Raw genomic sequence first — 16,301 nt, forward strand, 5'->3', positions numbered from 1 at the left:
TCTAAAAAATTGGGGTTTATCCGGATTCGTTCAACTATATGGTCTCACACAACCCCAGTTGGCATAGCTATGGAAACAAATACTTGCGTGAGGGTCAGCGCCCTTGGTTTCTCCAAGGCAATGCGGCCCTGTTCTTGTTTTTGTTTTGTTCTTGCCTCTGTCACCCGGTAAGGTAATAGGCTCTGCAATAACCTCCTCTGCCTCTGCCCAGTGCTGCTCACGGTTTTGCCAGAGGGACAACGCCCTTGCTTTCTCGGCGGCAATAGGTGTTGTGATTTGTGCTCACGAGTAGTTTAGGGTAGGCACTTTTATTTTGTCAAAGGTTGAAGCAAAATTACTGCCTCCTTGTTTGAAATCAATCTCTTAGAAATGGTATCATGCAGGTTTAGAATTCTTTATTCTCTCTTGATCAATATACTATGAACATTTTTGTGGAGTAGCCCATATAAGTGTGTTTTCTATTTCATCTTGAGAGATTAAACCCCAACCAATCTAATTGAAATGGTAGTGACATCTAAAGATGTTCATGTCAACTGAATTAAACTAAAACCATAACAACATTTACAGCATTCTCTAACAGGCAGTAGATCAAAATGCTTTGGAAAGGGAATAGAGGATGTTCATGTCAACTGAATTAAATTAAAACCATAACGACATTTACAGCAGTCTCTAACAGGAAGTAGATCAAAGTGCTTTGGAAAGGGAATAGAGTAGATTCCAATTGCAAAACATATGCCAATAAATATTTTTTCTATGTTGTGACTTTGAACTATGAGGTGTAGATGTGTGGGGCCTCCTATTATTGGGGGCTTGCCTTTAGGTTGCTAATAGTGTGCGAGAAAAGAGAGAATACTTAGTTGTTCAAGACTTTCTATTAGCATGCTTTTACATTTACTCCTATGGATAATTCATGCATAACTATATATTACACTTTATTACTTTTGATTTCATGTGAAATGCATGGGGAAATTTATAAAAGGAAAATTTATATTGTGTATCACATTTATTTATTTATTTATTTATTAACTGAAACGGTTGTGTTTTATTGATAAATTCAGGTTGGGCGAAGCCTAATCAACCATTACAATTCGTAGATTTTATATGAGCTCCTATCTCGGTTAGGGAATAATTGTCATTTTCAAGGCACCTGCATTTATGTTGATCATTCCATTTTGTAGAGTGCATCCTATGTTTGCCAATTTGTCCGCTTCCTTGTTTAGATCTCTGAGTATGTGAAATGTTTTCACCGAGGAGAAGTCCTTCAGGATTCTTCTCACTCTTGAGAGCTGTTTGTTTAACGCTGGATCCTTGAGCCGTTTCTTGCTTATTAGTGACTTTATCAACAATTCTGAATCCCCAAAAATGAGCATTTCGCTTGGGCTTTCTTTTCTGGCTAATTGGCAAGATTTTAAAAGACTGAGAGCTTCAGCCTGATTGTTGGTTTTCATTCCGAGTCCCCAGCTGAAATCTTCTTTTTCCCCGTTCGGATGGAAGATTACCCATCCTGCTCCTGATGTGCCTAGATTTCCTTTTGAGGCACCATCAAAGAAGATAGTGCACTTGCCCTGGGATTTCCACCACTGTTGAAATCTATCCATGGATTCTCGAATCTGCCATCTTTCCTTATGGGTTGGCCAAGTGATCGATGAAGGTCTGGTCTTGCAAGAGAAGTCATCCAGCCATGCCCTTTCCTCTGTTCGTAGGGAGTTATCATCTTTGATTGAAGAGTAGTTCATGGTTTCTAAAAGGAGTTTCTTTGCCTGTTTTGCCACTTTTTCTGCAGGTATTTCATTTTGGTTGAAGATGATTTCATTCCGAGCTAGCCATAGCTTCCAGCATACATATTTTGGGGCAGCAATCCATACCTTATACCATAGAGATTTGCCAGCGATATTGTGAGAATAACTGGCTTTCCAAGTGGAGAACATATCTGCAATCGAACAATGAGCTGTGGGTCTCACATTTAGTCCGGTCAGAAAGATAGACCAGACCTTCTTAGCATACTCACAATTAATAAACATATGATCTGAGGTTTCCAGTGCATTTTTGCATAGAGCGCATCGATGGGGGCCTGCTATGTTCCTCCTACACAGGTTTTCTCCAATCAGGATTTTGTTATGGAACAATGTCCAAAAGAAGAAATTGATCTTGGGTATGCTAAAACTGTCCCAAACCTGCTTCCACACTGATTTCGGATGTGGCGAATCCTTTTTTCTTTGCATCTGTAAATATCCTTGTCTTGCTGTGTACACCCCCATCTTTCCCCATCCCCAGGTATCTTCTTCATCTTTATGAACTGGAGCAAAGTCTGAAATTGCCTCTTTAAGGGCGTTTAGCTGAGGGATTAGATGCGCTGGTGCCTTGGGAAAATTCCAGCGCTGCCAATCTCCTTTGTTGTCCCAGCCAGAGATGTCTTCAATTTTCTGAATTCCTTTTGATTGTAACCATATTCTTATCTCTGATATTTCATTGTTTTCTGTCATTGGGGGATGGCCCATGACTCTGTCTTTCCATAGCAGAGTGTTTTTGTCGTTCCCAGGAATTCTGTACAGGTGAGATCTGAAGAATTCGATGCCTTTGCTGCATAGCTTCCAGGCTTGCATTCCTTTTGGGGCTTTCTCCGGGATGAAGGATTTGATTGACTGGTGTTTGAGGTATTTAAACTTTAATATCTGGCTGACTAGGTGATTGGGCTCAGCAAGAAATTGCCACAGTAATTTACAACCCAACGTTACGTTTGCATGCAGGGGATCTCAGATTTGAAGGCCGCCTTCCTCTAATGGTCTTTTCGCTATTTCCCATTTTATTAAATGAAATTTGTTATCATTTCCTCGCCCTCCATTCCACAGGAAATTACGCATGAGACTAGAGATTTGGTCTCAAATTTTCTTTGGGGCCATCATTAAGTAGGCCTGAAACGTTGGCAATGCCAAGAGGACCGATCTAATGAGCGTGAGTTTGCCTCCTGTGGTAAGCCAATAGCCCCCCCACCCTGTGATCTTTTTTTTTAATTTCGATATCACCTCTTCCCACAGCTGATTTCTGTTGGATCCCATCGTTATTGGGAGACCCAAGTATTTGAATTTGTCCCAATCTGCGTATCCGTTGAAGCCCAGATCACTGGCAATTCTGTCGATAGCATGCTGCTCTGTATTCCATCCGTAGACAGCGCTTTTCCTTTCACTGATTAACGCTCCAGAGATACTGCAATATTTTTTAAGTATGGTTCTGAAGGAGTTTGCAATTCTTGGAGATGCACCCCCAAGCAACAGTGAATCGTCAGCGAACAGCGCGTGATTTATTAGTGTGATTTCTTTCACGATTCTGATCCCAGGGATGTTGCCATTTTGTTTTTCCAAGATCAATTTTCTGCTCAGGGAATCTGCCATCAGGATGTAAAGAAATGGTGAAAGGGGGCAGCCCTGCCTCAATCCCCTGGTGGCTAAAAAGAAATCTGCTGGTCTCCCATTTACCATTGGAGCTATCTAGATCTTCTCTAGGCAAGCTTTGATTAAATTTATAAAGTCCTGGTTAAATCCAAAGGATGAAAGGACCCTGTACAGAAAGGAGTGGTTAACTCTATCAAAAGCATTACACATATCCAGTTTTATAAGCATACCTTGTTCTTTGCGTGAGTGGCTCGAGTGCAGGGCTTCTTGGACTTGGATAACGTTGTCCAGGATATGTCTTCCTTTCACAAATCCCCCTTGGGCTGGAGAAATGAGCTTTTGCAGGAAAGGCTTGATTCTGTTCGCCAGAAGTTTGGCCACTATCATTCTGAGGAGATCAGGTTTGATTAGTTCCCAACAGATTCTGTAAAAGTGGATTGAAAATCCATCAGGTCCTACCGCTTTGTCTGGCTCCATGGACCAGACAATATTAGAAATCTCTTCTTCCGTGACTGAGCTCGTAAGATTTTCATTATCCTCCGTGCTGACTAGATTTGGTATGTTTGCGAGGAACTCTGATATATCTTCCTCGCTCCCATCCTTTTCTGCAGTAAGGAGAGTCTGGAAATGTTTCACTGCAGCTTCCTTGATTTGGGCAAATCCTTTGCATACCTGTCCATTAGATGTGGTGATTTCTGCTATGTGATTTCGGGAAAGTCGAGCCCTGTACTGTCTATGGAAATATGTGGTGTTTCTATCCCCAGCTTTAAGCCACAAGCTGCGGGACTTTAAGCGCCAATACTCTTCCTCGCTTCTGAAGGAACAATATGTTTTCCTTTGTGCAGATTTTTCTTTGTCTAAATCCATGGGGTAAATATCTTTCTCTTCCAATTCAAATTGCATTTCTTCCAGCTGAATGACAGCCTCTTTCCTCTGGCTGGTGGGGGTTTTCATAGGTTTCTTTATCCATTCTTTTAGGGCCTTCTTTGCATTTTTCATTTTTTTCTCCCACACATAGCTTGGGGAGCCTGAAACATCTATTCTCCAAGCTGTTTGAACTGTTTCAAAGAACCCTTCTCTTTCTTCCCAGAGAGGACTGAAGCGAAAGGGGAGGGGGCCTAGGTCTTCTTCATCTTTCAGGCAGAGGAGAATTGGTTTGTGATCCGAGGTGAGTTTTGGAAGAATCTTGTTGATGACTATTCTTTTCCCCATCATTATAGAGCTGCTGATGAGGAATCTGTCCAGCCTTGCTGCTATATGATTTTCTCCTGTTCTGTTGTTGGTCCAAGTGTATTTTCCTTTAACTGGCTTGAAGTCTACTAAGTCCCTCTGTAGTATCATATTCTCCACTGTGGTGAGAAAAGGGTCTCTTGAGTAAATCCCTCCTCTCTTCTCTTTAGAGTCAAGAATTATGTTCAGGTCGCCTCCTATAACTATGTTCCTGGGATTGATATGGTCTAGAAACTCCGAGAGTGTCTTCCAGCACTCTTTCTTTTCCTCATAGTGTACAGGAACATACATATTAAACAAAGCTAGGTTGAGATTGCTTGCTGTGTGGCGCAATTCAGTAAATATCCAATGCTGGGTCTCGAAGGATCTTTCTAAAGAAAAGGAGTTTTTTTACCAGAATGTACCTATTCCTCCAGTCGTGCCTCTGGCGCTGACAACCTTTCCAGAGTCGAATTTCCATTTGGTGTTACTGGTATTTAGAAGGATCTCCCCTATTACCTTTGTTTCTTGGAGCATGAGGATGTCTATGGGTTCCTTTTTCACTAGATCTTTAATGGCCTCTGCCTTAGTGGGATTCCCCAAACCCCTGCAGTTCCAAGAGACCAGCTGCATCATTTACCACTTGTTGGGGTAGGCCCTCCTCCCTTGGGGACCCTAGGTCTGGTATTCCTCCCAAGTGTCATCTCTATGGTAGCTTGACTGCCAAGGGTTTTTTGCCTTTCTGACTCTTCTTCCCTGGTTTCCCTGTTTGTTCTTCTTCCAACTTTTTTTGTTGGCCTTTCAAAGGTTTCATCGTCTGATGAGCCCATGTTCTCTGTGTTTTTCTTCTTTTGTTTGATTATATCAGCATAAGAAGGAGAGGAAGTATTACTTGGGGTTAGGTTTAGATTATTACCTGGCTCTAAAGTGTCGTTATTATCCAGCTGAGGTAGATCTTCTCGCTCTGTCTCTGGAGGATCTGGAGGTGGCTTAAGAGATTCAAAGGGGTTTTTGTCCTCCACGATGCTAATGGTTTCTCTGCTTCCAGTGTTTTGATTGCTTGCACTTTCTTGCCCTGCTTTATTCTCTGTCTCTTTAGCTTTATTTTTGTTGTTCTGCCTGTTACTTGTTGTTTTCTTTGCTTGTTTCCATTGTTCGCCCTTTTCTTTCTCTGATACCTCCTCATTTCTCTTTTTGCAGTATCTTGCGAAGTGCCCGTATTCGTGACAGTGTCGACACTTGAAGGGCAGCTGTTCATAGTCGAGCTCTTGGATGTGTGTCCAATCCGTCACCGAGAGTTTGATTGCATGAGGCAGCTCAATTTCCAGATCAACCTCTACACAGATACGGGTGCAAGAGTATTGATCCTTCCTCGGTGCCTGATCTATGTATCTTCCTAGGGCATTGCCGATGGATTGTAGCGAGTTCTGACTCCAGCAATGAAGGGGAAGGTGTGGGAGACGCACCCAAACAGGTACTGCCGTGGGCACATCTTGTGCTGGATCAAAGTCTGGGGACCATTTGTTCAAGTAGAGGCCTTGGGGACCCATGAAGTATGGCCCATTTCTGAAGATCAGGCTTCTGTCTTCTGCGTTATCAAACACGAAAACGAAGAACCCTTTGCCTACAAAATGACTCTTTATTCCTTCATTAACCAGTGGTATCCAGTTTCTTTTAACCCATTCTTCTACTGCTTTCGGGGATGGCCATAGCCCTGTAAACTGGCCAATGAGGCCTCTTTCTGCTAGATTCAACGTTGTTCTACAGGTTTCCTCCATAGGCAAGGTCACCGTGGGGATGTTGTCCAGTTTTTTCACAAACTTTTGTTGCGAGCTTGTGGTCTGATGTTTCCCTGCAGCTGCTATTAGAGATCTGAAGGCTTCGAGCTCCGGAGGTGAGGGAGGAGGGGCCGCTGGGCCACCTCCGAGCTCCATAGGGGACAAGATCGCGTGAAGGAGGGAGGGATCAGTTGGACGTGGCTAGGGCTGCAGCAGCCCAAAGCACTGCGGAGTTCTAACCAATGGTTTTCACAAACAATATTTTTTTACATTTATTTATTTTGAATTGGATTTGAAAGAATATTTAATTGTATTTTGTATTTATTTTATAGAGATAAAATTGCTATTAAACATTTAACCTTCTTATGATATGAAACAGGTGGACTGAGGAGGAGAGCAGACATGGAATATTGTTTAACAAAAGAGTAACATCTTTTTGGTGAGTTGGAAGGTAAGAAGGAAATTCAATTCATGATATAGATCAATAGGATAATAGTTAGATTTGAAAGAATATTTAAGTAATTGTTTTTGTTTTTATTAATGGACACTAAAATTGCTACTAAATATTTAATTCTCTTGTGATATGAAATAGGTATATGGAAAATGTTCTTTACAATAGTAAGGTATTGTCCCAGACAAGGTACATGGGGAGGTTGATGGAAGGTCCAAATCATATAGGTGTAGCAAGTAGATGATGTGTAATTGGTTCATACAATTATATTATTGTTGATGTAAAAAAAATAGATATATAATCAAGCATTTTCTTTTTGAGAGGGGCTTTCCCCTTCTCCCAACCTTCATGGATAGCCATGACCAAAGCTATCATGGAGGAGTGTTTGTTTTTATTGTGTTTCTCATGCTTTGTGGTTTAGTTTTTAAATTTTTATTATTATTTTTCTATGCCTTTTGTTTTTAAAATTCTAATTTTAAATTTATTTCTGCCATCATTTTATAATAACAATTTTTTAAATTATTTATTTTGAACATTAATAATATTTTTTTACTTTTTTAATGAAGTGATTTTTTTCATAATAATTTTATAATAAAATTGCTAACAAAATATTACCTTGAAATTTTTACTGCACTCTTTATGTAAAAACTTTTGATATATTTAATTTTCAACCTCACATTTCAAAATTTAATTTTTTTCATTTTAAAACTTGGATGTGTAGAGCTTCTATTTAATTTAAATATCCCATCTCAAAATTTAAATCTTAGCACATTTACATAATAACAATTGTAAAACTACATTTAAAAATTTCCATCTTTGATAAATTTGCAATTGCATTTTTAATAGAAACTAATCTTCAAAGTTATAAAATCTATACAAGAACATTTTTACATGCCAACCACATTTAGGAAAATCACATTTAAAAATTTCAATGTTTGATGACTTGGACACTTATACTATTTAATTTTCAATTCCACTACTTAAAATTTGATGCTTATACACACATTTACATACTCCAATGACATTCATAAAATTACATTTGTGAACTTTCTACAACCTCATGTTAAAATCTGATATATTTAATAAACTGGAACATTATAGAGAGAAGCTTAAATCTAACATTATATACAGAAGCTTAAATCTATATATTTGTGTTGTGTTGTGTGGTAGTGTTTTGTTGTGTGTCCTCTTAATGTCAAATGTTATGTTGTTGTGTTTGAGTGTATAAGGTGATACACATAACTCTCTCTATTTAAGTGGATTCAACTATTCAAAAATTGATGTTTGATAAGCACATACTTTTATGGCATTCATATGACATTTAATTTCTAATTTAGTTTAATCAAAACAATTTAAAAACTTTTGATGTTCTACACACCTAAGCTGGAAAAAAATAGTGTTTCATTAATTGTATGTTAAACTACAATTTTTTCAAAAACATTATAAACAGAAGCTCAAGTCTATATATTTGTGTTGTGTTGTGTTGTATCCTTTTAATGTCAAATGTTAGGTTGTTGTTGTTGTGTTTGTGTATATAAGGTGATACACATAACACTCTCTATTTAATTTGATTTAACTATTCAAAAATTGATGTTTGATAAGCACATACTTTTATGGCATTCATATGACATTTAATTTCTAATTTAGTTTAATCAAAACAATTTAAAAACTTTTGATGTTCTACACACCTAAGCTGGAAAAAAATAGTGTTTCATTAATTGTATGTTAAACTACAATTTTTTCAAAAAACATGTGATTTTTGTATGAAATTTTCAAATATAATGATTATATTGTTATCAAATTTATGTTTTAATGTATTATAATGATGAGTTTTAGATAGTGAATTTGTATTTCAAATTAATTTACATGCATTTGGACTGCATTGTATGATGTCCAGGTATATAATTGTAAATTGAACTATAAGTTTATGAAGAGTTTGTCCTTTCTTTCTTTTTTAATATGGGTTGAATTTTTTAAATTTTAATTATAATGATCCTTGGTTTTTTTGGATGCATTTTTTATGTTTCAAGTTTATTTAAATATAGATTAATTTTTTTTAGTTCTAGACGTGAATTTCTAAATTTATTTTGTACTTTATGACATTTTATTTTATAAATTTTTGGGTTTTCCATCAAATATTTAAATCTGAAATTTTCAATTTTTAATTAAACTAATTTATATCTATAATATAATGTATTTTAAATTAATTTGAGAGCTTGCATTTTAAATTCCACTTTTGTGTATTTTATATTCCATATTATAAAATTTAAAGTTTGGATATATTTTAATGACAATGAGAAAATGGAATTTAAAATTATTTTTTGATTTTTGAACATTTATACAATCACTTTTTACATTTTCATAATTGCTTTTAAAAGTTTTCACCCTTTCAGTTTCACATTTTAAAATTTGATGCTTGTAGACACACATTTATATAGACCAATTGCATTTAAAATTCTTTGGGTTTGATTCCTTTATTAATTAAGATGTACATTTAAAATTACAAAACACATAAAAAATAAATATCATAAAGAAACTTAAAATAAAAATAAAAAAATGATGATTTCAAATTCTAAAATTTATATAAAACAAAAACTTTTAATTTATATGTTTTACTATATTTAATTATATTTAGTGTCCTATGTTAATGTTTTTTGTAAATGTTGGGTTGTTTGTATTTGGTTATGGTTGTAACACTGTGTGTTTTTACAAGAGTTTAAAATAATGTAAGTGCTTGGAAATTTGATGTTTGAGAGACATGAACATTTACAAAAATTGTGTATTGTGTTTGTATGGTGTTATAATTTTATATTGTATATTAAAACTATGTTTGTTTATAAATAAAATCTGTGAATTTTTGTTGAAATATTTAAATATTTAATTAATTGTGTTGTGACTTTTGTATTTTGAATTAATTTGAATAAGTGTGCAAAGTTTGTGTATTTTAAAATGATTTAAATACATTGAAATTTGATGGTTGGGGGGAGTGACTTGTAAATAAAAAAATAAAAAAAAAAATGTATTTGATTGTATGACATCTAATTCTATAATTTTCAATTGCATATTAAGCTATGCTTTCACTAATACTTTCACATTTTTCATTAAGTGTTTAGTTAAAATAAATTAACACTTTAAGTTTTACAATAGTTCAAGATAATGCAATTACTTAGAAATTTGATGTTTGAGAAACATGGACATTTTAAAAAAGGTGTATTTTGTTTGTATGATACTATAATTTTATATTGTATATTAAACTATATTTGTTTATAAAAAAGTGTTATTTTTTCTTGAAATGTTTAGATTTTTAATTAATTCTCAATACATGTGTGAAATTTGTGTATATTAAAATAATTTAAATACATTGAAATTTGATGTTTTGGGGGACTTACTTATGTAGTTACAATAGGTTAATTTAACCAGAAAGAAATGAAACTGAATGCAACCACACAATGCATTCACACAAGTAGAAACTCAAGATTTACGTGGTAACCTCACCGGGTGTCAAGGAAACATCCACGGGGCAATGGATTGGAATTTCTATTCAATCAATAAATGATTCTCCTTACAATAGTTCGGGCATTCATCAGTTTTATATGAGCCTTCTCAGTTACATAACTGTTGAATCAGTATGAAACTAACTTGTCAATAACTAATACAATTTTACCCAAATTTACATTAATTAGTTGTCAATTACCAACAAACTCCACCTTGACAAAAATTTCCCTAATCCCTTACCATGCCCATCGATCACATGTCTCAGAAAATGATACCTTACATCAATGTGCTTGGTTCTGCTATGATAAGCAAGATTTGTAGCCAATTGAATAGTACTCTCACTGTCACAAAGTACATTCACTTTCTCCTGTGTCCTTCCAATCTCATCAAGTAGACCCTTTAACGAGATTGCTTCTTTACTGGCATCTGAAGCAGCTATATATTCTTCTCCAGGAGTGGACAATGCAACTATTTCTTAAAGCTTTTACATCCAACTAATTGCTCCACCTGCAAGAGTAAAGACATAACATGTAGTACCTTAGATCTTCTTTTGTCCGAATCACCTGCATAATCACCATCTACATATCCGCAGACTGATCCTTCACTGCCATTAAAGATGATGCAATGGTCACTTGTGCCTCTTAGATATCGAAGCACCCATTTCACTGCTCGCCAATGTTCTTCATCTGGATTTTCCATCAACCTGCTAACAACTCCAACTGCATGTGAAATGTGAGGTCTTGTAGATACCATCGCATACATTAAGTTTCCTACAACATTTTCATATGGTACATGAAACATATACTACTTTTCTTCATCAATTCTAGGACTCAAAACCGAAGAAAGCTTAAAATGGGAAGCTAATGGAACATTAACACGTTTCACATTGTTCATACAAAACTTTTCAAGTACTTTCTCCACATACTTCTACTATGATAACAAAAGCTTAACATTTTTCATGTCTATGTGTATCTCCATGCCCAAGATATGTTTTGCTGCTCCAAGATCTGTCATATCAAACATCCTAGAGAGCTGAGCCTTTAACGTGTTGATCTCTTCCATGCTTTTGCTTGCAATAAGAATATCGTCAACATACAAAGCTAAGATAATGAATATTCCATTGAAACATTTGAAGTATACAAATGATCATACTCGCTTCTAATAAAGTTCTCACTCACCATGAAGGAATCAAACTTCTTGTACCATTGTCTGGGAGACTGCCTCATACTATACAATGATTTCCTGAGCTTACAAACTAATCTTTTGCTGCAACCTTGTACAAAACCTTCTAGTTGTTCCATATGTCACTCTTCATTCAAATCACCATGTAGAAAAGTTGTTTTAACATGATCTTACTATTCTAACTCAAGGTTAAGTAATGCAGTTAGTGCCAACACAGTATGAATAGAAACAATTTTTACAACTGGTGAAAAAATCTCACGAAAGTCGAAACCTTCAACTTGAGAATACTCTTTTGCTACCAGTCTCGCCTTATACCTTTCGATACTTCCATCAACTTTCTGTTTTAGTTTGAAGACCCATTTGCATCCAACAACACTTCTCCCTTCAAGAAGTTATACAAGATCCCAGGTATTGTTCTTGGCTAAGGAATCCATTTCTTCTTCCATAGTCATTTTCCATTTTTCACTATCCATATCATCTACTGCTTCCTGAGAACAAGAAGGTTCCCCATCTTTAGTAATCAAAGCAAAAGATGAAGCAGAATCTTCATACCTTTTGGGAGTTTTTCTTTCCCTTGTAGAAACTGGTTACTGAACTGGTTCAGAAACTTCAACAGTTTTCTTTGTATCTTCAACACCTTTTTCTCCATAAGTCTCTTTTGCCTTTTGACTGCCACCGAAAGATCTAGCCTCCAACTGAATTTTTTGATTTGGCGATACCTATTCCTCTTCAATTCTTTCAACATTTGATTTTAAAAGAAAAGATTCATCAAATGTTACATCTCTACTAATGACTATCTTCCGCGATGTAGGATCCCACAACCTGTATCCTTTCACCGCATTGTCATACCCAACAAAGACATAACATTTCAATTTTGGACCTAATTTTGAACGTTGATTTTTAGGAATAAGAGCATAAGCATCATAGCCAAATATCCTTAAATGTGAATAATCACAAGACTGACCTAACCAAACTTCTTCAGGAATTTTACAATTAATTGCTACTGAAGATGATATGTTAACTAAATAACAAGCAGTGGATACTACTTTTGCCCACAACTCCTTTTGCAAGTTAGCATTGTTGATCATGCTTCTAGCTCTTTCCATAAGTGTTCGATTCATACGTTCAAAAACACCATTTTGCTGAGTATAAACAATAGTTTTGTGTCTAACAATTCCTTCATCCTTACAGTATTGTTCAAATTCTATTGAAGTAATTTCACCACCATTGTTAGTTCTTAAAAATTTAATTGATTTGTGTGTTCTTTTCTCTACCATTGCTTTAAATTATTTACAGATATTGAATACATCAACTTTCTTTTTCAGCATAAAGACCCAAACTTTATGGGAGAAATCATCAATAAACGTTAAAAAATATAGAGCACCTCCATACGATACAACAGGAGATGGTCCCCATAGATTAGAATGAATATAGTCTAAAATATCTTTACTATTATGATTTCCAGTTTTAAATCTCTTGTTTACACTGTTTTCCATACACACAATGTTTACAGAAATCCAACTTCAAAGATTTCAGATCGGGAAGTGATTTACATTTCATCGGTACCTGAAGACCTTTCTCGCTCATGTGACCCAATCACTGATGCCATCGGCGAGTACCTTCTTCTTCTTTTTCTGACACAATCGCTGCTTCACTAACCTGATTACTTCCTTTGAGTCTGTAAGGTGAAGGGAAATATGTCCCTTATTCAAGCCAAAGAAATCTTATAGAATGGCATCATTCATAATGTTAGCAACATGTGGAAGTCATTGTCTATAGTAGAAGAGGAAATGATCATCATAAGAGATTTGGAAAATCTAATTATGGCAAATAAACAAAAAATACAACAAAGAGCTTAGTTCGCAAAGAAAATGATTTATTTACTTAATTCAAGAACTTCTCAGCAGTTAAGGGAATTAGGAGTTGAAGATAGAACTAAATATGTGGTAGAAATAAATAAAATAATTGTGAAGAACCTCTACAGGAAGACATCATCGATAAAATTAGCAGAGGAATAGGAAGTTGTAATGAAGTTCAACATTGATTTTGATAAGAGAACTAGAGCAGGTTTTCCTTCATGCTGGGACCAGCAAGGTAATTTATTACCCTGGGAGACTTATGAAACTTTTTTGGTGGAGGCAAAAAGAAAAATTGTATCAACTCATGAAAGAACAATAGTGTTGAAGGGAGCTACTATTGTAAACTATTTGTAAAGGGTTTTTTGGCTATTGTGGTTGATGAGAACTCTTTTTGTGGACAAACCGACTTATAGAAAATCACTAACTTCAAGATGGCACACACAAGGTTTGTCAAGAGTCCCAGTTCAAATGGAACCATGTGGAAAAAATGCAGAGAGTGGATGTCACCAACAACAACAAGTGCAGAAGTAGGACCTTCATCTGCAGCTCAATCTCAGATTACCAAATGAAGCAGCGACACCTGTCATATAATAATTTTGATATATATTTTCAATCATGTATTTCAATTTTCTCTTTTCAAAATGTAAAGTTCAAAAGAACTATTAATTTTGAAGTAGTTTAGGAAGTTATGCAATTTTGATAGTTGACATTTTCTTAATTGTCCTTTTGCAATTTTGTATAAATCTAATTCAGAAAGAGAAATGAGGGTTCTGAGTTTTGGACCTCAGAAGAAGAAACTACTTGTTTCTTTCAATATTCATGTGGATTTGAATAAAGTATTTGAAGTGATTCCAGACACCTGTTGAGTATAAATGTGTTTCCTGTTATCTTCATTTTACGTTTTTCTTCATAGAAATGAGTAATGAAGTTGTTGGCCTTTAATTTTATAGTTCTGCAAAATCAGTTTCCTGTAAATTAAAGTTAAAATATCCTTAATCATGCACTCCTATTTTCTATATATCATCTCTTGCTAATTCCATATTTCTTCTAAGGTTGAAAACAAATATTATGCATTAAGCAGCCTATGTTGGAGACTTTCCATCGTCTTTTCTAACTGTTCTTTCATTAAATTTGTATTTAACATCAGAAGGCCAATTTAAATAATTTTTCCTTTCCATTGAAGATCAAGAAGAATTGTCATTTAATTATAATTTCTAGGGTTTTAACAATGCGATAATAAACTCATATTTTCACAGTTTTAAACAAATGTCTTCGGTACTAACCTCTCTTCAGCTAGAGGTTGTCTTCCAAGGTACAAAAATTGCCAACTGAGAAATCGATGAGGCTTGCTGGCTAACTACAAAAGATGGTTTTTTTTTTTTTTTTTTTTTTTTTTTTTTTTTTTTCTGTATTCAAGCTTTTGTGATCCATAATGAATTAAGCGAAGTCTTTTGGTAGAAATCACATAAGAGAATTTTTCGGCCGATGCATTTTTCCCTACAATGCTAGTAAATCCACTGGAGACTATGTTGGGTGATAACTTTTGAGAGGTGGAGGTACCCAGAGCTATTGGGATGATAACATATAATGGTAGTTCCATGGGATTTGGGTTGAGAACATAGGTGGAAAATTCCACTAAGATGCTTGAAAGTGCACTCTTATTCCTTGAAAGGTAACATAACAAATAAAGTCTCCATGTTATTAGCTATATCTCTCTCTCTCCATATTTGAGGTGATACTCTCTTTGTCTGAATCCCTATAGATGTTGAGATGTTGGGATGTTGTAAGTTCCTCTTCATAAAATAAAGTGTTCTCTTCCTGATGTGAAATTGTTGAATAGTTGGTGGGTGAAGGCAGGGTTGCCTTGAAACACCTTGTTTCAGCTAATGATATTGGTTTAATCCCCTGTGTGGAACATGGTTGTATGCCAATGAAGTGGTTCACTGTGTCTATTTGATTTTGATAGCTAATGGGTGGAGGTGAGGTAGCCTAGAGACACCATATTTCAAATGATAATATTGGTTTAAAACTCCTCTGAAAGCACTCTACCTGAAGCTTTGGAATTTGGCTCGAGGGTGATAGCTGCAAGAAAGGCTTGGTTGCAGATTGTATATGGTTGGGTGGAGAGTTGAAGTCTCGCATATTATTTTCTTGGTTCAATATATCAAATATAAATGTCTACTTATGACTCTCATATTCATAATTATTATGCTTATTTAATGCACTATTTTAACATGGTTTTCGATGCTAAGGGATGAGGTATTCCTATTTGAATGTACATTGTTTATTTAAAGACATGTATTGTTGGGAAAAATACTGAGAGGGGAGGTGGGGTGCGGGTGAATCAGTATTTTCAAATCATAAACTTTTCAATTTCATATTATAATTTCTGTACGCGACTTTACTGAAGGGAACTCGCGTGTGTATGCGATTGTTCTTAAGATAACTAGCATATATCCAATAAAATTACTTTCCAGTTAATTCATCTTTTGTTTATTTTGTTCCAGTGCATCAGTACTTCATTAAACATTAAATAGATAGTAACCATGTGTAGTAAGAACAAAATAAACCATCACACATAAGCAACACACATGAACACCAAGATTTAAGGTGGAAACCCAATGCGGGAAAAAACCACCTGCTGCTATCATCTTTGTCTTCCTTTTAATATAAAGAAAACCTTTTACAATTTTGTACTGGCACAAACTTATACTAGTACACAGGCACCCACCTACAGAAGGATACAACCTTCGCTCATTCTCCAGCTCCTACTGGAAGGGAGCTCCAACCCCATGAATCTTGTATTGTCGTAAACTCATACCAGTACGCAAGCACCCACCTGCAGAAGGCTACAACCTTCACTCATTCTCTAGCTCCTATTAGGAGGGAGCTCCAACCCCCTGATTTAATTTACCAGCTACCACTGGAAGGAAGCTCC

The 16,301-nt window shown here is 35.6% G+C and overlaps 2 protein-coding genes across 2 annotated transcripts; both read right to left on the reverse strand.

Moving 5' to 3' along the window:
- Positions 1-1,118: 1,118 nt before the first annotated feature.
- On the reverse strand, positions 1,119-2,603 carry LOC149240902 (uncharacterized). Its single transcript, XM_089370354.1, has one exon. It carries the CDS (start codon positions 2,601-2,603, stop codon positions 1,119-1,121), a length of 1,485 nt encoding a protein of 494 aa, XP_089226480.1.
- A 276-nt stretch (positions 2,604-2,879) lies between these two features.
- On the reverse strand, positions 2,880-6,532 carry LOC149240903 (uncharacterized). The gene is made up of 5 exons (XM_089370355.1): positions 5,777-6,532; positions 5,337-5,689; positions 5,024-5,205; positions 3,620-4,939; positions 2,880-3,382 (listed from the first exon to the last, which is right to left on the reverse strand). The coding sequence occupies exons 1-5, from the start codon at positions 6,530-6,532 to the stop codon at positions 2,880-2,882; spliced, it is 3,114 nt and encodes a 1,037-aa protein (XP_089226481.1).
- Between the last annotated feature and the right edge of the window lie 9,769 nt (positions 6,533-16,301).

The sequence above is a fragment of the Pinus tabuliformis genome, chromosome 8 (assembly GCF_031772625.1).
Source record: "Pinus tabuliformis cultivar Carrire ecotype Pingquan chromosome 8, CPIR1, whole genome shotgun sequence".
Taxonomy (NCBI): Eukaryota; Viridiplantae; Streptophyta; class Pinopsida; order Pinales; family Pinaceae; genus Pinus; species Pinus tabuliformis.